The 24,184-nt window shown below is 37.6% G+C and overlaps 1 protein-coding gene across 3 annotated transcripts in view; it reads right to left on the reverse strand.

Moving 5' to 3' along the window:
- Positions 1 to 1,875: 1,875 nt before the first annotated feature.
- LOC126188960 (beta-parvin) overlaps positions 1,876 to 24,184 on the reverse strand; it is a 107,913-nt gene continuing 85,604 nt past the window's right edge. For all 3 annotated transcript variants that reach the window (XM_049930719.1, XM_049930721.1, XM_049930720.1), the window contains exons 5-9: positions 20,156 to 20,253; positions 17,583 to 17,744; positions 4,404 to 4,544; positions 4,086 to 4,329; positions 1,876 to 3,893 (exon numbers count right to left, since the gene is read on the reverse strand). In XM_049930719.1, the coding sequence (XP_049786676.1) occupies positions 3,817 to 3,893; positions 4,086 to 4,329; positions 4,404 to 4,544; positions 17,583 to 17,744; positions 20,156 to 20,253 (722 nt within the window). In that variant the 3' untranslated portion in view covers positions 1,876 to 3,816. The remainder of the gene's footprint in view (positions 3,894 to 4,085; positions 4,330 to 4,403; positions 4,545 to 17,582; positions 17,745 to 20,155; positions 20,254 to 24,184) is intronic.

Consider the following 24,184-nt stretch of genomic DNA (forward strand, 5'->3'; position numbering starts at 1 on the left):
GAAAGTTGCTTCGGGTAATTTAAGAAATTTAGTCAATGAAATTTGATAAACCAGAAAGTAAGTATCAACCTAAGGTGAAGCGCACAGCGTGCCATTTGGAGTAGATACTTTTAAGTTTCACATGCAGTCAAAGATGGGCTTCATCACTGATAAGGAGGACTCAATGCACAACTGTTGAAACAGAGAACCACAGTTAAGAACAGCGTTGTGATGTAACAGAAAGCAATTGCAGTCAAATCCACGGCATTACTTCCACTTACCTTCCTAATTTGTGTCAATATATAAACTTTTTTTACCTTTATTATACACTGGTGTCCAAAATTAAAGCAACAAACAGAAATTTAGCATGGTTGTGTTCATTTTGCCACAAAACAGTATGAACAGGTAATAGCAAAGTAAAAACCAATGTGAAGAACACAAAATGTAAACAACTGCAACAGGCATGGTGGTAGACAAAAATGTTCTCACACACATTCCACCAAATTGTTAATGTGCTTAATATGGGGTGTGACCACCTCTGACACATGTACAGGCCTGACAACAAGGGGGCATGCTATGAATTATGTCATCAGCCTCATGTTGAGGCAATAACGCCCATCCTTCCTGCAGAGCTGCTCACAGTTTTGGAGAGTGGTTGGTGGATGCTGACTGATGGAAGCTACCTCCCTAGTGCATCCCAGACATGATCTCTGGGATTCAAATCGGGAGAGCGAGCAGGCCATGCCATGTCATGTGTGCAATATGTTCCATTACCAAGTAAACACCAACCACACATGCTCTATGAGGTGGAGCATTGTTGTCCATCAATACAAAGTCTGGACCCACAGCATCTCGCAACAACTGCACATGAGGTCCCAAGATCTTGTCAGCAGTTGCTGTTTCACCCTTACAATTTCATGAAGGGGGGTTCAAGGGAAAAACATAATCCCTCCCCACATCATTAGGGATCTTCCTTGATATCGGTCTCTTTCTACAATGTTTGGGTCCCAAAGTGGTGTTCCATGTTCCCTCCAGACCCAAATCCATTGAGAATCACTCTCAAATTGGGACTCATCTGTTAAAACAACATTGGTCCACTGTTCGACCAACATGGTAACATGTTGGTGACTCCACTCTAGACATTCCCTTCTGTGAAGACATGTCAGAGGTAGACAAGCAGCAGGTCTCCAACAGTAAAGGCCACTCTGCCAAAGTCTCTGCACACCATTTGTCTCGATACATGTCCAGGGTATGCTGCAAACTCACATGCCACTTGCTGTGCAGTACTAAGCTAAGGCAGTACTGTCGTGCCCTTACAGTCAAATAACGGTCCTCTCTTCTGAAGTTACAAGTGCTCAGTTACAGTGTCTTTGGGACACAGTTTCTGACTGTATACACTGTTGCTACATTCAAGAAATAACAGAATAATTCACACTAAGCCATCGGACCAAATCAGTTTGCGAGTGTCCTACTTCTTCTTTCTCAGGTCCTCCACTGCAGAGAGTCTGGTAGCATCTTCTCTGTGCCATACTGCACTGTCTGTGACTGTGTACACAGCGACTGTGGATGTCGGGCTACCCAGCAAACACTATCTCGTTTCATAGGTGCCTGACATAATCACTGGCACGGTTGTCTGTTAACCAGAATGCCATCTTCTGTGCAGAACACAATGGTACGGAGGTCTTGTTTACAGTTTGTATGATTATATCGTGAATTAGACACAGGTCAGGAAAATAGCAGTTCTTTAATTTTGGATACCAGTGTAGCAATATACTAATGTCACAAGCTGAAACCAAAAAACAGTGTAAACTGTTTTGATGCGAGGTATGTGCCATTTTGATGGACAGAATAAGTTCTAAGATTGTGTTTTTTAATAGAAAAATAATTTTGAGAGAATCTTATAAAAATCTTTTATTAAACACTGCACATATATTTCATAGATTAGCACACATTTATAGATTTTTCAATGTAATACAAATTCTTATGGCAAGAATCTAGTTCATATACGACATCTTTCCCAAACATTTTTATATCAGCATAAAGGAAGCACAATATAAATGACACAGTGAAAAAGAGGCACTTCACAAACTAACCTTACATACATATATATATATATATATTTTCTTCCTGGCAGTGATAATTTTATGTCTTCTTCATGTTATCCATCCTCTCGAAGTTTAGCACCAGTAGTCTTACTACAACTACGTAAGAGATTACATAACTCCAACAAATTAATGGCCTGCAGAAGCGGATAACAGAAGCTGACAGCAGTAAGCTATTAGTGCACCTCAAACAATCATTTTATTAGTAAGGATCTGTGATTGAAAAGAATATTGTAAACAAAATCTAATGAAACTAACTGCAATTCTGGCAGACCAGTGAAACAGTGATCACATTGGTAGTACCATTTTAGTGGCCAATCATTATCTCATTAAATCATAGTTTTGGGATGCAAAGGGAATGATCAACAGATGATTAATTATTTCTACATTAATTTGTAGATTAAGTAATGGAAGACAATTGTCACACATTGATTAATTATTCCACATTAATTTGTATATTAAGTAATGGAAGACAATTGTCACACACTGATTAATTATTCCACATTAATTTGTAATTTAAATAATGGAAGACAATTGTCACACACTGATTAATTACTTATACCTTAATTCGTATTTTAAGTAATGGAAGGCACACGACACACACAAATTACCAAAATCTTGTTTTAAACATAAATAAAAAATTACATGTAATGAAGTTAATTAAAACATATTGAATGTGTCTAACAATGTAGTTTAAGACAACATCAAACAATCTGAGATCAGAATTATCGGCACAGCAAGTAATTAACTTGCAAAAAGAGTTGTCAAACTCTTATCTAACCTATTAATTCTTATTTTCTATTCTCCTTTTTGTGATCTACTGTACATAAAAGTTGCAGATCAAGGGACTACTAAAACACACTGGTTACTCTACATATTCATATGGAAAAAAACACACATTTCTGGAGAACAAAGGCACATAATGACTTAAACTAAGAACAGACATGCACTGTCCGGTTACAGAAGACAAGACACATTTTTAATCTACAGTCAGCAAAAGGTAGGCTGTGGTTCTTTTGCTGATAGCAATGCTCCACAGGTGACATTTTTGTTAAATCTGTGGTGTCAAGCAAATATGAAGTTATGCGTTTTGAAACTGATGAAGACAATACTGTATTTAATGTTCCTGTTATGACAACCATTCATTTTCTGTTTACCGTGATTATAGTTAATCTCAACTAGTAAAGCTTTTGGCTTAACACCTTCACTGCGGCTGATGCTTATAAGCGTCACAACGGGCCACGAGCCAGTATGGCTGACGCTTATAAGCGTTCGCGCTCACTGTCTGATTACTCAGTCTAGTTGCAGCGTCTAAGCTAGCATGAGAGCGTGTACACCTTTGTGTGGTCAGTTATCGAACATATATTGTTCGTAATGGTGACTAATGAACAGACACCTGGACCTTCCAATGTGAAAAGGAGCAGGAAAAGTGTTAAACTGACAGAGGAACAGTTACTTAGTGTACTAGACGACAGTGATTTTCTGTGTAGGGAGGACGAGGCATACCACAGAGATTATCATTTAGAGGCTGCAGAAGAATTGCAGAGTGATGATAGCGTGGAAGCACAGCTTTCGAATCAGTTTCATGAAAGTACCTGCCGTTTCAGAGTGTTACCGGCCCACACTCGCACGTTGCCGGGCCGCACTGGAGAGTTGCGCACCTGCACCGATGCCGCAGCGGAAGTGTTAAGCTTATTTCTATGCTAGACAGTGACTGTCTCCAGTCTGCTTAACTTCAGCTCAAGTTTTTGTATTTTGTGAAAAGGTTATATAATACTCTGAGTGTTGATTTCAGATCCAAGTTGACAATATCTGGAAACAAATTAGATTATTATTGACTTCTTGAAACACCTGACTGTAAAACAGATGAATAATAGACTATTTCTAAACAGGATGGTTAACTAGTCATGAAAATTATTTCACAAAGAGTTATATGACAATGACTGATCACTGTAAAATAATATATAGTTTAAAAAAACGTCGGTTATAAAGAAGTCTACATACCTTCAGGTCGAGCTTTCGGCTTAGCTAATCCCACATCTTGCATAAGTTCAAAGGCGAAGGCAACATTATGAACTTTTTGATCAAAATCTTGTGGTGTTAAATGAAAACTATATAAAGGCACAAAGAAACCTTCCAACAAGCCCATCAAAAGAGTTAGATAAACACCATCATGAAATTGTGTATCAAGATCAGTCACATCAAGATTTACTTTGTTCAGATGCTTGTTGACAAATGTAACCAAAGACTGTAAACAAAAGAATTCACTCAATTTTCTGACATCATTAATATTCAAGGCATACTTTTAAATTAGTAACATACCTTTTTTACAACTTGCAGTTTGTCCGGTGCATGATCAAATAATGTATCGAAGGCATCTCTCTCACAGCGCATCCCGAGGTCATCATAGGTAGTTGTTATTTCTTCTAATACTGTCCGATGGCTCAGTGAGCCATCCAGTTTCTAAAGCAATACAAATTCCTCAATACACTGTATGCTGAGTCCCATGAACTTTTTTTTAATACACAAAACAGATGATTAATGCTGCATGCTTTCCTTTTGCTAATGGCATTTTTATTTCATCTCATGAAGTCTCTACATCAACCAGAACTGAATCAGGTATTTCCATACTCACTATATGGCAATACAATTACCTTCATTGAAAGAGAGAGTGTGTGTGTGTGTGTGTGTGTGTGTGTGTGAGCGCGCGCGCGCACAGTTTCTATATAGATATAAGATTTTACACCGTTAACATTAAATACCACAAACTGATTTGTTCTGTTGGACAGTCTTTCATCGCATATGTACTTTCTCACCTGTCATGTGCAAACTAATTGAAAGAAGTTCAGTGAAGACTGACTGAATGTTATGCTACCTGTTTCAAAATAATAGTTGCGGTTAGTGGCCATTTTATGTAGTAGTTTCAAAACTCCTTTTTTTGTAAAACAATCTACCTTTTTACATCCTGCAATACAGTACATCTTTATTTTACCCACATAATTTTTGCATTTGTTAACAAAAAACATGTTCTGCTAGCCTCCTTTAATGCCGAAACTCTTTTTTCCTCTGATGCATTTTATTATCGGTTTCCCTGCTAGTTTACCAATTTCTAAAGTAAATGATAAAAAAGTTATCATATTAACTCTTCCAAACGCGCTTGAAGGGGCAAGTGAGGCAAAAGTGTAGCGCGACTGGCAGGAGGGCGAGGGGCAAGAAGACATATTATTTACATGTTTCAGAGAGAAGTTGTTAGTTATTGAAGGGCAATGCAGATGCCATAGTTGAAAAAAAAAAGCATCTGTCATAACATTACACTGAACAAAAGGACTGGAATTATCTTGGAAAAGAGCTATTCATATAAGAAGGCACCTCACTCGAACATAATCCAAACAGAATGCTAGACAGTGATTGTAGCAAGATAACTGTAATGTCTGACTGCTTTTGAAGACAATGGTATGTGTGATGAGGCAGAAATGGAGTAGACAAGGAAAAGTGAGTGTTGTAATAAAGGAATAATATGTTTATGTAAACTGGACATGGGGCTGAATATTATGTATGAGAAAATAGGCAGAAGGAGGTGAGAGAGACAGTGTTTTAGATCTTGGAGATTTCGGCTAACAGTACTGTCACAGGAATGTAATGGCATGGAAGATTTATTTCTGCATGAAGTGAAAAGAAACATGTTTTCTGGAAATGGTTACTAAATGTTTACATCACACAGGCAGTGTTAGTCACACAAAGGATGTAGAGAAGTAGTCTGTGTGAAAGGCATTGCAGTTGTTTTTATTTGCATACTTACTTGCTAAATACATGGTCTACAATCCATGGCAAGAAACAAGGAAAATGTTTGAGAACTGTGAATGCCAGTGCTAAGAAAAGGTTCTTTGGATAAAATATCAAACTACAAACATGTGTCATAGTTAAATCCCTTCTCAAAAATTCTAGAGAAAATTGTTTTAGGGCTTTATTTTATCCGTTTTCTTGTATGACATGCTTTTAAGTTTCATAAATAAATGTTCTCCTCTTGCAGTACAACATGGTTTTAAAAGTCTAAACCTACACAGATAGTGATTTTTGAATTCTTAGACTGTGCTTTAAAATCCCTTGATCAACATATATTAGCTGTAGGTATTTTTCTAGAACTATCAAAAACCTTTGACATCCTGGATCATAACAGTCTGCTCAAAAACTTAAAAAGATGGCTAGTAAAGGTGTAGCACATAACTGGTTGTGTTCATATCTAAAAAATCACATGCAGAAGATATCACTTCAGTATGAATTCAACACTAAGAATTAAACAAGAAACAACTCCTTCCTTTCTAGTGGATTGCCAATAAAATATGGCATACTGCAGGGCCCAATCTCAGGTCCACTATAATACAAGAGTCCTCAAAAAACTATCCTATTTGCTGAAGACACCAGTATATTGCTTACTTAAAGTCAACAGAAAGCAAAACAACAGTACTGCAGGCATACTGTGCACAGTTAAACTCATTCCTTCAATATGGAATCAGTTTCTGGCAACACTCAACTCACAGCATAAAGGTTTTTAGAGTTTTTAGAATGCAATAATTTGTGGCCATAAAAAGATGCAGTCTTGAAAATCTCATTTTCCGAGCTTGATGTTCTGAATGTTCCAAGTTTATTCATTTATGAAACTATCTTGTTCAACAGAGACTACCTCTTGAAAACAAACTACCACAGAACAAAGATGTACACAACTATTGTACGAGAGGGAAGTGAAATATACACCAAAAATATCACAGAAAAACAGCAAATCAGAGGAGCATAATTAACATTGGCGTAATACTATACAATAAAATATCAGAGGAAATAAAAATTGCTACATATCCAATAATTTAAGTTAAACTAAAGGCATTTCTAATAAAGTACTGTTACTAATCTGTACCAGAATTTCTAAATATGTAGCAAAAAAGTTACTTAAAAACTAAATTATTTAACTGGATAGATAAAAAATCTACTCACCAAGCCACAGCAGAAAACACACATAAAAGATGGTTGCAATTGGCAAGCTTTTGGAGCCAGTGGCTCCTTCTTCAAGCAAAAGGGTTGATGGGGAAGGAAGAGGGGTGAAGGAAAAGGACTGGAGAGGTCTAGGACAAGGGGTAGATTTTGGGGAAAGTCGCCCAGAACCATGGTTCAGGGGAGACTTACCTTACGGGATGAGAAGGAAAGACTGACTGTTGGGGTTTGCATCGGACGAGATTTGAACACCTAAAAGCTTAAAGGTGGAAGACAGGGTAATATGCAGATAGAAATTACTGCTTAAATATCATGCATGAGTTAATAAGAGTGAAAAGCTAAGTGCATTGTACGTAACAGAGGTGGGAGGGGGTAGTGAAAAATAAATGGGAAAGACAATGAAAGATGTGGAAAACTAAAGTGAATTGAAGCAAATGTAGTTACAGTGAAGAAATGCTGAGTCGGAAGAAACTAACGTAAACTAAGGCCAGGTGGGTGGGGAGAACCAAGGACATACTGTGCTACTAGTTAATTGTAAGAATAGGTTGTTGTTGTTTTTGTTGTTGTTCTTCTTCTTCTTCATGTGGTCTTCAGTCCAAAGACTGGTTTGATGCAGCTCTCCATGCTACTCTATCCTGTCTAAGCCTCTTCATCTCTGAGTAACTGCTGCAACCTACATCCTTCTGAATCTACTTCGTGTATTCATCTCCTGGTCTCCTCTTACAGTTTTTATCCTCCATTCTTCCCTCCAATACTAAATTGGTAATTCCTTGATGCCTCAGAATGTGTCCCACCAACCAATCCTTTCTTCTAGTCAAGTTGGGCCACAAATTCCTTTCTCCCCAATCCTATTCAATACTTCCTCATTAGTTGCGTAATCTACCATCCAATATTCAGCATTTGTCTGTACCACCACATTTCAAAAGCTTCTATTCTCTTGCTGTCTAAAGTGTTATCATCCACATTTTACTTCCATATATCATTACTCTCCAGACAAATACTTTCAAAAAGGACTTCCTGACACTTAAATCTATACTCGATGTTAATAATTTCTTTTATTCAGAAACTCTTTTCTTACCATTGCCCATCTACATTTTATATCCTCCCTACTTCAACAATCATCATTTATTTTGCTCTCCAAATAGCAAAACTCTACTACTTCAAGTGTCTCATTTCCTCATCTAATACCCACAGTATCACCTGATTTAATTCGACTACATTCCATCATCTTCGTTTTGCTTTTTTGATGTTCATCTTACATCCTCCTTTTCAAAACACTGTCTATTCCATTCAATTGCTCTTCCAAGTCCTTTGTTGGCTCTGACAGGATTACAAAGTCATCGGCAAACCTCAAATTTTTATTTCTCCTCCCTGGACTTAAATGCCTACTCCAATTTTTTCTTTTGTTTCCTTTACTGCTTGCTCAATATACAGATTGAATAACATTGGGGGTAGGCTACAACCCTATCACACTCACTTCTCAACCACTGCTTCCCTTTCATGCCCCTTGACTCTTACAACTGCCATGTGGTTTCTGTACAAATTGTATATAGCCTTTTGCTCCCTGTATTTTGCTACTGCCATCTTTAGAATGTGAAAGAGAGTATGCCATTCAACACTGTCAAAAGCTTTCTCTAAGTCTACAAATACCTATCTTCTATGAGAAGTCGTACAATCAGTATTGCTTCGCATGTTCCTCCTTTTCTCCGGAATCCAAACTGATCTTCCTCGAGGTCGGCTTCTATCAGTTTTTCCATTCTTCTGTAAGGGATTCATGTTAGCATTTTGCAACCGTGACTTATTAAACTGATTGTTTGGTAATTTTCGCGCTTGTCAGGACTTGCTTTCTTAGGAATTGGATTATTACATTCTTCTTGGAGTCTGAGGGTATTTCACCTGTCCCATACATCTTGCTCGCCAGATGGAAGAGTTTTGTCATGGCTGGCTCTCCCAAGACTATCAGTAGTTCTAACGGAATGTTGTCAACTCCCAGGGCCTTCTTTCAACTTACATTCTTCAGTGCTCTGTCAAATTATTCATGCAGTATCTTATCTCCCATCTCATCTTCGTCTACTAATCTTCCACTTCCATAATGTTGCCCTCAAGTATACTGCACTTGTATAAACCCTGTATATATTCCTTTCATCTTTCTGCTTTCCCTTCTTTGCTCAGGACTGGTTTTGCATCTGAGCTCTTGATATTCATGCAGGTAGTTCTCTTTTCTCCAAAGGTCTCTTTAATTTTCCTACAGGCAGCAACTATCGTTCCCATAGTCTTTCATTTGTCCTGTAGCCATTCCTGCTTAGCCATTTTGCACTTCCTGTCAATCTCATTTTTGAGACATTTGTATTCCTTTTTGCCTGCTTCATTTACTGCATTTTTATATTTTCTCCTTTCATCAATTAAATTCAATATCTCTTGTGTTACCCATGGATTTCTACCAGCCCTTGTCTTTTTACCTACTTGATCCTATTACATCTTGCAAAACTATCCATTCTTCTTCTACTGTATTCCTTTCCCCTGTTCTTGTCAATAGTTCCCTAATGCTCCCTCTGAGACACTCTACAACCTCTGGTTCTTTCAGTTTATCCACGTCCCATCTCCTAATTCCTACTTTTTTTGCGGTTTCTTCAGTTTTAATCTACAGTCCACAACCAATAAATTGTGGTCAGAGTCCACATCTGCCCCTGGAAATGTCTTACAATTTAAAACCTGGTTCGTAAATCTCTGTCTTACCATTATATAATCAACCTGAAACCTTTTGGTGTCTCCATCTCTCTTCCAAGTATACAACCTTCTCTAATGATTGCTAAACAAAGCGTCAGCTATGATTAAGTTATGCTCTGAGCAAAATTCTACCAGGCAGCTTCCTCTTTCATTCCTTACTCCCAGTCCATATTCACCTACTCCTTTTAATTTGCCTACTACTTGCTTATACTATGTATTATTGAACTTTTCTTTGACTTGTCCAATATCACTTGTACAATTTGTGCTGTATGATAAAACTGGGCCAATAACACATCAATCAATCAGTCAATCGACAATCTGATCTTTACAAGCAAAGTGGTTGAGAAGGATGACCGTAACAGGCCATACAAGGTCCAATTCTTAATTACGTTTCACAGGATGCTGAAACATGATATCAGGTGCTAATTATGCACACTGATTCTTTACGGCGCAATTGTCTTACAACTAGATAGTACACAAAAGTGATACTGTGAGAAAAAGACAGCACTGGCCATAGAATATAATAGTTCGTGTAGGAGAGAAATGATCATATAAAAATGTTCAAAATGGACACAAGGAAAAAAATTCAATGGGCATCATTAACAATAATAATAATAAAAACAAAGCAAGGTGAAAAGAGAAAAATGAGAAAAACAGACAAACTTAGGAACACCCACACCTACATTCCGAATTTCCAGCAAGAATTACTCCCTAGCTTATCTTTCTAAATAACATACAGTACGTTAAACAGATAATGTTGTGAGGATCCCTTATCCTCCCACATAAGAATATCTGTTATATTTCAAGACATTTCTTGAGACCTTGGTGATCACTTTTACCACAGGGTGCGTGTTATATAACTGCAGCTACCACTGGTTTACCACGTCCAGCATTTAAGAATAATCTTTGCCCACTGACAATGCTTTCTGGTATAGTGATTGTTGCTTAGTGCATGTGCTTGGCATAGCACTAAGGTGGCAAGTAGATAACTAGAATCTGTCGTCGTCGTGTAGCCGCACTCACTACTGTATTCGGGATAATTATCCCCACTCTGTTCAGATGTGCTTACGGTTTCAGTGTGAAATGATTAATGTTGTATTGTGACATACAGAATCCTGCTAAAACAAAGTGTAGTTAAATTGGCTTTGAAGTGAGTAATAATTTTGATAATAAATTGTACAGCATGTGAGCCTGCATTAATTGTTATTAATCAAACCTTTCATTGTCTGATTCCTAAAAGATATCAAGAAAAGAAAATGTTTCATTAGATCACCGAGTTGAAGAGGAGAGAAGTATCATTGGTTAATACAGCATCACTGAGGGATACTCTTATGTATGGAGACTGGTGACGAGGACTTGACATCCTGCAATGATCTTCTGATCTGGAGCCCCAGTGCAGTGTCAACATATAATAAGTTAATTTGCCATTTTCAGTGGTACCTCCATTTCTCAAGCAACTTTGGACTGGAGGAAAGATGTAGATAGTGAACTGCTCTTCTGATTATAAATAACAGAGTCTAGTCAAAGTGAGAAACAAGATGTAATTAATGAGGTCAGTGTTGATTTGGGTAGTTTGGACATGTCACTGATGAATCAGGACTAACTGACAAAATTCAAATTGTAGAGATAGCTGAATATTACAGTTCAAAGTTGAGAACAGACACAAAATCGAAAGAGGCAGGAATAGGCACCAATCATGCTGATAATGTAGAAAAGCAGAATGTGTTAATGCAATTATTATAAAATCTGGGTGTAGATTTGAACAAGAAAATAGACGATAATAAGCATGAGCTGAAACAAATATGTTCTGTGGTTACTCATCTTTAAGAAAGAAAGTCATCACTGCTCAAAAACCTGCTGCAAGAGTAATATGTGGTGCACACACACAATCATTTTGACTACTGCTTCACACTATATTTGCTCCCTCATTAAACTTGTTATAAACAAAAGGAACAATGATGTACATAATTATAACAGCAGAACAAAAAATGACATTCATTACTCAACATTAAGGTTGCCTTTACATGTTTGATATCAAGATAATAATTTTTTTCACACTCATGTAAAACTAAATTTTTTGACAAGCAAGGTTGCTGTTCAACACTGTCGATCTAAAGAAAAAACCTCTGTAGATATTCGGCATGTAGCTATAGTTCTTGTGTGATCCATGGAACATGAAACTCAGTAACTAACTGAAGGCTGATAATCAAAAATTAAGTGCATATGTAAACAAAAAAGCTCTATGAGCAAAACCAAAAATTGAAAATAGATTTGGATGGAATGTTGAATAAAAAAGTTATAAAATGTAAGAGTTATTCAAGGATTTGAAAAATGAACTTATGTAATCAACAAATGCCAAGCATTCTGATGACACGCAGGACAGTAAACAATGACAAGAAGAGAGAGAATCCAAGGAGACTGAAGTTCAATCTCATGGCAACAACAAATTCAGATTGTTGAACCAAATACAATAATTATCTATACCAATTTTGATATGCAAAAATCATGTGACAAAAGCAATTCAGATTGCAAGTAGATTTCTGATGTATGACAACATTCTTCCAATCTTGAAATTAAAGTTAATTAGCTGGATCAATTGGACAAGATCAAAGAAAACTGCAATACTGATACTGGCTGAAGCTGGAAATGACAGGATATTGATTTGCTGATGCAAGAAAGCTCCAATGATAACTGCTACACTAACTTAATAATAACAGTGCTTAGCAATAATATTACTACTCTTAACTTAAGGATCAACTATTTTGCTACCGACGGACAATTTAGCATTTCGTTTTCACAAATTGCTGTTGATGTGCACTCTACTTGTAATGTTTGTGACTACATACGAGGTCAGTTCAAAAAAATTCTGGAACTTTTGAGCACAAAATTTTTCTATGCTTTACATTTTACTTATTGTGTATGGTCACTTTCAAATACTCTCCTCCACAATTGATACACGACTCCCAATGCCATTTGCACTTCTGGAAGCTGTTTTGGTACACCTCTTGCTGGACCGCACAGTGCCCCATCTGCAAATTTTCTTTTATCGCATCTATTGCAAATCTTCAACCTTCCAATGGGGTTTTCACTTTGCAAATAAAAAAAGTACCCGCAGGGGCTAGGTCTGGAAAGTACGGAGGGTGAGGCAGCACAGTGAATTCATTTTCTGTACAATAGTCACGCACCAACAGGGAGGAATATGCAGGTGCATTATCATGATGTACGAGCTACGAAAATACCTCATCTGATTTCAGGCCGTTTCCTTCTCACATTTTCTTGCGGGTATCGCAAGACATCCCGATAGCAACATCGATTAATACTTTGTTTTTGTGAATTCACAATGAACCAATTCTTCAAAGTCAAGGAAAACTATCAGCACGGCTTTGACATTTAACCTAACCTTTTCAGTTTTCTTTGGTCTTGGAGAAACTCTCCCGACCCATTGTGAAGACTGAACCCAGGTCTCAACATCATAACCATAGACTCACTTCTCATCACCATTTATGGTTCTCTTAAGGAAGATCTTGTTCTCATTTGCGTGATCCAAAAGCTCTTCACAGATTGTGAGGTGAAGGCCTTTCTTGAGCCATGGGATGAACTTGGCAGCAGCACGATGCATTCCAAGGTGCCATGTCAGGATCTCATGGCATGATCCGACTGAAATGTTACATTCTTCTACAATATCTCAGACAGTCAGTTTTCAATAAACACACACAATTTCATTGATGTTCCTGACATGAGCATATCAATGGATGTCTAAGGGCTTCCTGAATGAGAGTCATCTAAGTTCCGTCCAGTCATTTCTAAATCATATGAACCATTTGTAACACCAAGCACAGCTTAAGCACTCATCACCGTAGGCTTCCTGCATCATTTGGTGTGTCTCTGTAAAGGTTTCTTGAGTTTCAAGCAAAATATAATGCAGACACGTTGCTTCTCTAACTACATCACCTCAAAATTTGCAAACTGTGCGACGCAACGTTCTACTCAATACAGCACTGAACAATAACTAACAGAAATACAACAATGAAACTTCCGGCAGTTATACATCAAACACAGGCATGAGCAGGGATGGCAACTCAGTTTCACTCCAACACAACACTGGCACGAAATTACAAATGTTTCAGAATTTTTCGAACATAACTCATATTGTAAGTTAGTGTGGAATAATTTACAACACCTGCAGAGTTTAAAAGCACTTTCTCAGGTGTATGTTTGTGCAAAGATCAGCAGAACACTGTATATAATTTACTAATCCACAATGAGAACTGGAATTGGAATTTCACAACAAAGGAGAAATTCCACTGGAATGGTAGATCAAAAACAGTATGAATAAAAAGATGAGGATTGTAAACTAATTTTGGAAATAATAAGAGAAAAAGTAACTGAAAAGGGAAGAAGAAGAAATTTCAAGTTTACTGCTGAGAGATAACATGACGACTTTGACTTGTGTAGAAATTCATTAACAGGGTTTCAAACTAATTTTTGTGTGTGACTATCATTTACACGTTCAATGGTGTGGGCAGCAAGTGTTTCGTTTTTGTTTTCTTTACGTTTGAATGGTGTTGGTGCACAGCACATCATTTGAATGGTGTTGGTACACAGCACATCACCCCCAAGCAATAAGGTGGTTCGCAGGAGGGGTCTGACATTACTTTGAATGACCCCAGGAGTTGGTGTATCTTCTGCTAAGTGGCACCGCCAATCTACATTGGATAGCCCAGGCTGTGCACCAGTCGATCCACTGTGAGCAACATCAAAGCTGTTTGTTTATCAACATTTCCATTTGAGATGCAACAATAATATGAGCCTTTCATTGTGTGTAATGAATTAAATGTTACCCATGTTCTTTACAAAGCGGATACCTGCAAGTGCAGTGAATGACACAAATGAAATAATGTGATATTAAATGCGTTTAGTCTGGACACATAAAAACTTTGATGCTAGTTATACACAAATACATATTTACTTATGTAAACTGTGTGCCACAAATTATCTCTGCCTCTTTCTAATTTTCTTTCTTCATTTCTAAACTGACTAGATTAACTTTGGAAGATAACACATTTTGTAGATACATTTTATACCTGATATGATTACTCTTGCTGCATGATTGTGTACTTAGTTAATGTTTGTCTACAATGACCATCTTGTTAGAGGATTATTCTCTCTCAAAATACAATTTTCTGAACATAATGGATTTTGTTTAAAGAAAGACTAGAAGTAACAAAATAGGCTGGTGGAATATGTTGATCTGAACATTATTAATTCTTTCTGTGAAAGATATTTTTTTAAAATCTTGTTGGAGAAAAGACAATTCTTCGCTCTGTTGCAATTAGCAGACAATGGATTAATTTCATATACATCCTTTACTCATTTTTCTAATTACATTACGTAAATAATAACATACAATGTAAGCTTTCACGGCCGGTATTGTCTTCACTTAAAACTTCCGGGCTGATAGGCCGTGGTCGAAGTATAAAACACTCTCCTGACGTTTCGTCTCCGACTGCGGGAGACATCCTCGGAGGTAAAGCGGTGAACTGCGGAGATGAAACGTCAGGAGAGTGTTTTATACTTCGACCACGGCCTATCAGCCCGGAAATTTTAAATAAATAATAACAGTTCTTAAAAGTATAAATAAGGATTTGTTTTTATAAACAAGCAGTTCAGATTTTTTGCACTAAAGCATGTCCTCGTATTAATTGTTGTAGTTCTAAATGATAGACAAAGTCTGTAAATAATAGTATTTTTTCCAGTTTTTCCACTTACACTTCCTTGAATACCATATTTTGAAGATTTTTTTCTAATATCTTTTATTTATTTTCTGAAGTTATGTTTTCATATAATCACATTCGTTAAGAGTATATAATCCATGTGACCTGTTGGTTTATATTATTTAATATTTAATTAATGATATGAATATAATAGAGGGAAACGTTCCACGTGGGAAAAATATATTTAAAAAGAAAGATGATGAGACTTACCAAACAAAAGCGCTGGCAGGTCGATAGACACACAGACAAACACAAACATACACACAAAATCTAGCTTTCGCAACCAATGGTTGCCTCGTCAGGAAAGAGGCAACCATTGGTTGCGAAAGCTAGATTTTGTGTGTATGTTTGTGTTTGTCTGTGTGTCTATAGACCTGCCAGCGCTTTTGTTTGGTAAGTCTCATCATCTTTCTTTTTAAATATATTAATATTTAATTATGATTTCTTTGCTATCTGTTTGGGTCTTTCCTTTTTCATTGAATTCATGGTGAATAGAAGGCTACAGTCTGTTGTTGCCAATTGGCGGCTGCCAACAATGTGTTAGCGCTAATTATCTTTGCACTTGCCCGCAAAAGGCAAAGGTCCAATTTCAAGTCTCGGTCTGGCACACAGTTTTAATTTGCCAGTATGTTTCACATCAGTGCACACTCCACTGCAGAGGGAAAATTTCACTCTGGAAATGTACCCTAGACTGTGGGTAAGCGATGTGTCCGCAATAGTCTTTCTTCCAGGAGTGCTAGTTCTGCAAGGTTCGCAGTAGAGCTCCTGAGAAGTTTGGAAGGTAGGAGATGAGTTAATGGCAGAATTAAAGCTGTGAGGACAGGTCACGAATCATGTTTGTATAGCTCAGTTGGTAGAGCACTTACCCGCAAAAGGCAAAGGTCCTGAGTTCAAGTCTCAATCTTGCACACAGCTTAAATCTGCCAGGAAGTCTGTTGTTGTCATTTGGTGACCACCATCACTAATGTGTTAGCACTAATTATCTTTGCACTTGCCGGCAAAAGGCAAAGGTTCAAGTTTGAGTATCGGTCTGGCATACAGTTTTAATCTGCCAGGACGTTTCACATCAGTGCACACTCCACTGCAGAGTGAAAATTTCATTCTGGAAATATCTGAGTCCCATTGGGACAGACTTAAAATTTCAGTGTGAAGTGATTAATGTCATTCTGTGCCGTGTAGAATGATGTTAAAATTGAGTGTACTTAAACTGATCTTGAAATGCGTAACAATTTAGATAATGGATTGTAGATTAACTGTTATCAATCGAGCCTTTCATTGTCTGCTTCTTAAAACCTATCAGCAAAAGAAAATATATTATTAGATCAGACTTGAAGAGGAGAGAGAGGGGCAGCATAAAGTAATATAGTAGCACTCAACAGTCTGCTTTAGCTTCTCTCTTCAGATGTTTTATAAAGCTAATGATTGATTACATGGCTTCCCTTCTCAGTGGGATATATGTTTGTGCTTGTACTAATAGCAAATACTGTTAAGAGAAGGATTGGACATCTTGTTTTTTCAGCTGCTGTTTAAACACCTCTTCCACGAATGTAACTCCTCTTTGCTGATTCAATTCTAAATTTTTTGCACACGGCCAAAGGAGGAGATGCTGCTCAGACCAAACTATGCAAAAACTTGAAATAGGAGAAAATTGCTAACCAGTCTCACTCTATTATATGAAGATTTTGTTGAGAATATGGTTAATCCAATTCTGTGTTAAAGAATAACAACAAGATATACATAAATCACTGCAGAAATGTAACTAAGGAAAGCATCATAATAACTATTCTGAGAAAGGTAGCCACCATGCGTGCATTTTGTCAAATTAATAGTTACATACAAGGAAGAGACGAAATGAGAGTCAGCTACACTTCGCCAAAACACTGCATACAAGCTTTACTACACTCTACGTATATTATTCTTTAAATTATTTTTTTGCCTATCAATGTAACTGACTCTAAATTATTTACACTTCAATTGGCAAAAGAATGACATAAAATATTTAGTTCATAGTTCATACCTGTACAACAACAACATGGACAGCTACATTTTCAGGTAAGCGAACAGGTGCTCTGAAATGACGGGCCAGAGCAACAAGCAAATGTAAAATTGCAACAATATTCTTTGAATGAATACTTTCAACACTCCATTTTTGTTGTGACCAACGGGGAAGTCCCAATACCTGCAAAATATTACAAATATATATATAGCAATGATTATATTTAAAAACAGAGTAAAAGCATGTGAAGTGAGATATTTTTGCAGGCTTTGGCTCATGAAATTCAGCCATCTCACTATGAGACATGCTTCAGTGGCTCAGTTTAAAGAAGGTGTAAGTACTCCAAGTTACTGACTAACTTACTGCTTTACATTGCCACAAATGTTCAAAATAATATACTGCAGAACAGAGAAAACAGACTTTAAAGAACAACCCGACAAGACAAAGAGGAAATGCAGCAATAGCAGGGACTAACACATTATTTAGTCACACTCCGATTAAAGTAATGTGTATTGTTATACCACAGTGCAGGAACAGAAGTGAGTTCAAAAAATTCTTTGCAAACAGGCGAGATGGTTTATGGTTAGCATGATTACATTTGTTGATGATTAGCAGAGAAGGGATTTATCATGCCAGTGGAGAAGGCAATGGAACATGCAGCCAAAACATTAAAGGTGAGCAAGAGGATGGTTTGCAAATTACGGAAGGAATGACACACATCAGAGCAGAGTCGAGTTCACATTCCTGCACCAAAGAAGGAGAGGCAAGGTGTTCACAATAAGTATTCCACTGATGATATAGATATATGTACAATCAGATAGCAATTTCAACAGTTATTGCGAACAATATAAAGACATACCAACTTTGCAAAACCTGCACAGCTTTTGTTACACAAAACTGAACTTCAAGGCTAGCGATGGAACTCTTAGAAGAACTTTTCTGTGTATGAGACTGAGTTCTGAAAGGTGCCGAAATCAATGTGTTATGTGTGAAAGAAGAAGGGCATACTACGTTAGATTTTTTTGAAAGAATGAAGCATCAGAATCTAAGCTGCCAGTGGTTTACTTCTTAGGTGAAATGTGTTTCACACACATTAGCCTGTAAATAAATGTTGACAAAGTGACAGCACACAAGGATTATTGTCGAATAAAAGTGCCAGTCTGTGTTTAATTGTTGTGCATGCAGGCACTGACATGGGTTTCATTACGAGTTAATTTTTCATATGTGACTCAAAAATCAAAATATTTGACTACCACTCAGAAATGGACCATGAAATCTTTTCTTTATTTATTTGAAGAGGGTCATATTTTATCTTTCACAAAACAAAACACAAAAAAGCTAAAATGTTTTCTAAATTAACAAAACTAATTGGCAACAACTGTATTATCCTTCATAGCATGCAAATTTGAAAATAATTCTATCCACTTTCTCTTACTGGCAAACACTTTCATCTGCAATGCTAGTGACAAAACATTCAGTAACTCACAAGGGGAGGAGTGGGATCAACTTTTGAAAAAATGTCATCTATTATGTGATGGACATGTAAAAATGTTAATACAATGGTTAAAATAACACGGCAAAGGTTAGAAGTAAAATAAACACAATAAATTTAATGAAACTAATGAATAAAGCCATTAAGGTAAATTTTTATAAATAAAATTTTATAAGCACCTGAAGGGGTTCAAATTTACAACCTCTTGTTTGTCATAAATATGTCTTAACCTCTATGCCACACTACTGCTCTGAACAACATTAATAATTTTAAATACTCTAGAACACCATACAAAATACTTTCAGTTGATTACTCGCAATGACTTTATCCATGCGGGTAATACTGGAGTGTACACCAGTATTACTTCCTGCTCCCTATTTCTTGGGCATAAACATGATATTGCTGCCCCTGTGCCTAGATTTATAACTTCACTTTGCTGAGTAATACAGTTCGCAGTTCTGCCTTGCAATTATTTCACTTTGGCTTATTAAAAATAAGCATCAGTTTCTTATCTTTTCTTTTCGGTGGGCAGTGTGAAATAAGCAACTGACTTAATACTATATATTATATATTAAGGATGACTCTAAACTTCAGGCAATGAACTCTTCAATTGTCACTATGTCGAGGGTAGATGGTTTGCCGGAAAATTGTTTCTGCCTTAGTCAACCCCCATGGGCAACAATGTGTAGTTTATAGGGGGCACTATCCACTGTCAGGGATTGTAAAAGTAGAAAGGAGGACTACATTACAACACATTTTTTGCCAATTCAATGCTGCATAACAACCACATGTGAGCAACCAAACAATGAGAAGTGCCACCGTACTATGAGGTACAGAGGTCAAACATCTCTCCCAGCATACATGCTATGTATTCTAATACCGGCAGTCTCTGTCAAGTAAAAACCAAACTGCTCCACAACATGGCAATGGGTGCACTATATGTCTTTAACACAGTTGCTAACTCTAATTCAATTGCTATTTATCTTACAATAAATTGTAGAAATTTTAAAAAATACCAGTTTCAGTAGCAAAACAAAGGAGAATAACCTCAGTATTCATGTAGAGTGCAGTGATACAAACTAAAGGTACCAAGTGAACTTACCCTGTTGGTAGCAGCTAGAACAATTCCTAACTTCTGCTTCTGACCCTCTTCTGACTGTGTCACTTCAGGCACATCTAACTTTTCTCCACTAAGTTTCTCTAAAAATAAAAGAGAACAATATGATACATAATTTTCTGTTCACATTAACAAATACCCAATATTTTCAAACTGATTACTATCAATAATCAATATTAACTTTTGGACAGAAGGATTTTTTTGTGCAGCTTCCAGTCTGTTTGCCTTAGTTACTCTATTTATAATTACTATTGAATAACAATATTACAGAAGGAAAGTTGCTACTCACCATATGGCAGAGATGCTGAGTCGTGATAGGCACAACAAAAAGATTCACACAATTATAGCTTTTGTCAGCAACACACACACAGTTTGTACGCTTTAGTATCTGTGTGCACTCTTACTAGCAAAAGAGCAAGAGCTCAAAAGCTACTGTTAACAGTTTTCTATTACGTGTTTCTGAGTGCCATGTATCAGGCCTCTAAGTAAGCAGTTGCTTTTCCCTCATTTTACACATGTTTCCGTCCAGGAATTTCCATCATTTTATAACTTTACTCTCATCATTTTTTCTGAGCCCCTTACTCAATTGTCAAACTCTGTCATATGTTACATCTTACTTTGCTTTTACAAAACTTTTTACACCTCTCTGTTATTGATTCCTTGACACACAAACCAGTAACACCCTTCCTAAACACTCAGGCAACAGATGATCATAAAGTCTCACATTATATGTAAAATGAATACAGTAAGAAGGTTCAAATGTATGTAAGCTGCGGAGGTCATTTGGAGATGAAAAGGCTTACACAGGATAGACTAGTGTGGAGAGCTGCTTCAACCAGTCATCAGAATGAAGACAACGACATCAACAACGATGATGACATCATCTCTGGTGTGCTTACTGGTGTGGGCTGAATAAATGCCCAGTGGGCAGGACATTTATAAATGGGTATTTGCCTGGAACAGGTTTAAATGCCCTAAATCTGGGCATTTATATAAATAAGTACTTCATAAAAAGTTTTAACTGTTATAATATATACTTTATCAAATACAACAAGAGATAGGACAATGTTCCTGACATCACACGTTAAGAAATTTTTACACTTAACATATGTGTGTTGTCTATTGGCTTTATTATTAAGAATGAAAAGAAAGAAAAGAGAACCAAGGGTAGTGGTTTTTTGTATATATATAACACACACACACACACACACACACACACACACACACACACACTCTTCTTTTACAATTTCCTTTTTCTTCTCCCATGGCTTTGTCAGGTCTGTGCTACACTAACCCTATCATCAGTTCTTTCAAACTGAAATCAGACTCATCCAACCAGGCCACAGTTTTACAATCTTCTAGGGGCCAATCGATATGTTTCCAGTAACCTAGGGTCCAATCGATATGTTCACAATTCCAGGGGAGGTGCCGCAGGAAATGTCATGCTGTTAGCAAGGGCACTTAGCCCATAATGCCAAATTTTGCTGCACTGTCCTAACAGATATGTTAGTCATACATCCCACATTGATTTCGGCAGTTATTTCATGCGGTGTTACTTGTTTATTAGCACTGACAACTCTATGCATGTAGCTCCAACTATAATTCTGTGTTCAAAGTTTATTAATTCCCTTTGTGTGACCATAAACACATCGGAAATCTTTTCACTGAATCACCTGAGTACAAATGAGAGCTCCGCCAATGCACTGCCGTTTTATACCTTCTGTACGCAATACTACCACCATTTGTATGCGAGTTCATTCCTATCACATGACTTTCGTTGTCTCAGTGTATTTAGTTAACTGGGCAACACAGCGGATCTGTGTCGAATGCCTACTGGAAGTTAAGGGACACATCAGCCAGAGTGCTTGCTCCTACTGCCTTCTTGGTATCATGGACAAACAGCACAAGTGGGGCCTCACACTATCAATGTTTGCTGAATCCTATTAATTCATCAAGGGAATTTTCTGTCTCAAGAAAGCAAATAACATGTTTTTAAATTTGAAGAGACATTGGTATCAGCAATATAGACCTATAGTTATGTCCATCAGATTGACGAATCTGCTGAGCAAGTTTAATGGTGTTTCTATTCTCTAGTCACTCACCTCGATATCTGTCATTCTGGTGTTCATGCGATGACTGAAAGGAGGAAAAACAGTACAAAGTTCTTGAATGAAACAACTTTAGACAAATAAAATAAAGAATTTTGGCCTTCTCTCTGTCATCTTCCATTTCAGCGCCATTTCCTGACTTCAGCTAATAAGGAGAGGTCCCCAGTGGTGGTACTGACTCAGGGTGTATACGTGGACGAGGAAAAAAAAAAAAAAAAAACTCCCAGATTTTTCCCGGTTAAAAGTATATGTGTGTGTGTGTGTGTGTGTGTGTGTGTGTGTGTGTGTGTGTGTGTGTGTGTGTTTTGAGGTTTTCGGGCACTAAACAGCATGGTCATCAGCGCCCAAACGCATAGAAAAAGTAACACATGCGCTGAAGGGACGAAGACGGACAGCGAACAAGGAGAACGGTTAAAAGACACAGACCTGACGCAGTTCCAAATCCTCACATACAGAGGCAAAATAAGAGGAGAAGAAACGGACTAAAAAGGAAAGGAAACACAAGGAAAAGAGAATAGAAATCGAAGTGAAACAAGTAGGTAATCGTGACCCGTGGACCTCTTACCTAAAACCCGGGTGAACCAGTCACCCAGCAGCACATTAAAATCCTCTCCCTAAAATCAGAGGCAACAAATTGGACAGGACACAAAACCATAAGACCTTAACCACAGTCGTTGCGTCGTCTCGCAAAATAGAGGGCAAATCTGGTGGCAAGGAAACCGCCACCCTCTGGTCAGAGAATAAGACAGTCAAGTAAAATGTGGCGGATAGTAATCTGGACACCACAAGCACTGCAGATTGGGGGCTCCTCCCACCGGAGTAAAAAAACATGCGCTAAGGGACTGTGCCTGATGCGGAGGCGAGTGAGGAGAACCTCATCCCGCCTGCATGACTGGTAGGACGAACGCCATGGCCGCATGGTGGCCTTGACCAGACGCAGCTTATTTTCACCGACTGCCAGCCACTCCTCTTCCCATTAACGCATAACACGAAAACGCAAAAGGGAGGTAACAGCAGGGAGGGGGACAGCACATTCAACAACACGAGGGAGGGAACATGCATCTTTGGCAGCCACATCCGCCAGTTCGTTTCCCCTAATACCCACGTGCCCCGGCACCCAGCAGAAAGAAACCTCCTTCCCCTGCCGTTGCAGGTGGAGTAGGACATCATGGATATGTGGGAAGACGTCTGAGGTGCAGCAACATGTACACTGCACATTTTCGTATTACGAAAGTATAAATAGAATTCCACCAAACAACACATGTTACTTTCCGAAGCATTGAAATCGTCATTGCGATGTGCTTTTGTAAGCCAGTCACAGCTCACGTCATGTGATCTCGCCAGCCGATGACAGCGGATATTCAGAACATAGGACACGTGATGTAGTCTGCCAAAAGCAACATCACTGTTAGGTAACGCGAACACACAATATGGAAAGTTAATGGTTTAAATTAATATACGTAGTGTTGCTACAAGAAAAGAAAAGCTTCCACATATAATTTTGCCCCGTTTTTGCATGTGTTACACTTTAAGATACATCACACAAATGTGCCAGTAAAATGTCTAAGAATGACATAAATGTTAGATCGTCTGGGCTCAAAATTATTCTAAATCATCGTACTCAAAAGAGTTGATTTTTAAATGAAGAGTCAAAAGCTCTGGGATTTATGAAATTCATTGTACATTCTCGCACATAGTTCATCTTGCGTAAAATGAAATTTACTTTGAAAGTAACGCTTTTCAAACCACCATTCACAATATTTTCCAGTACTTGCCAGAGGGTGCCTGATAACAAGCGTCTTACATAATGTCATAAAAGAAACAAGACATTAGAGGATGCTCTAAAAGCACGGGTATTTCGTGAACCACACTAAAATGCATAATTCGGCTTAAAGTGCACATTCGT

This window comes from Schistocerca cancellata, chromosome 5 (genome assembly GCF_023864275.1).
Source record: "Schistocerca cancellata isolate TAMUIC-IGC-003103 chromosome 5, iqSchCanc2.1, whole genome shotgun sequence".
NCBI lineage: Eukaryota > Metazoa > Arthropoda > Insecta > Orthoptera > Acrididae > Schistocerca > Schistocerca cancellata.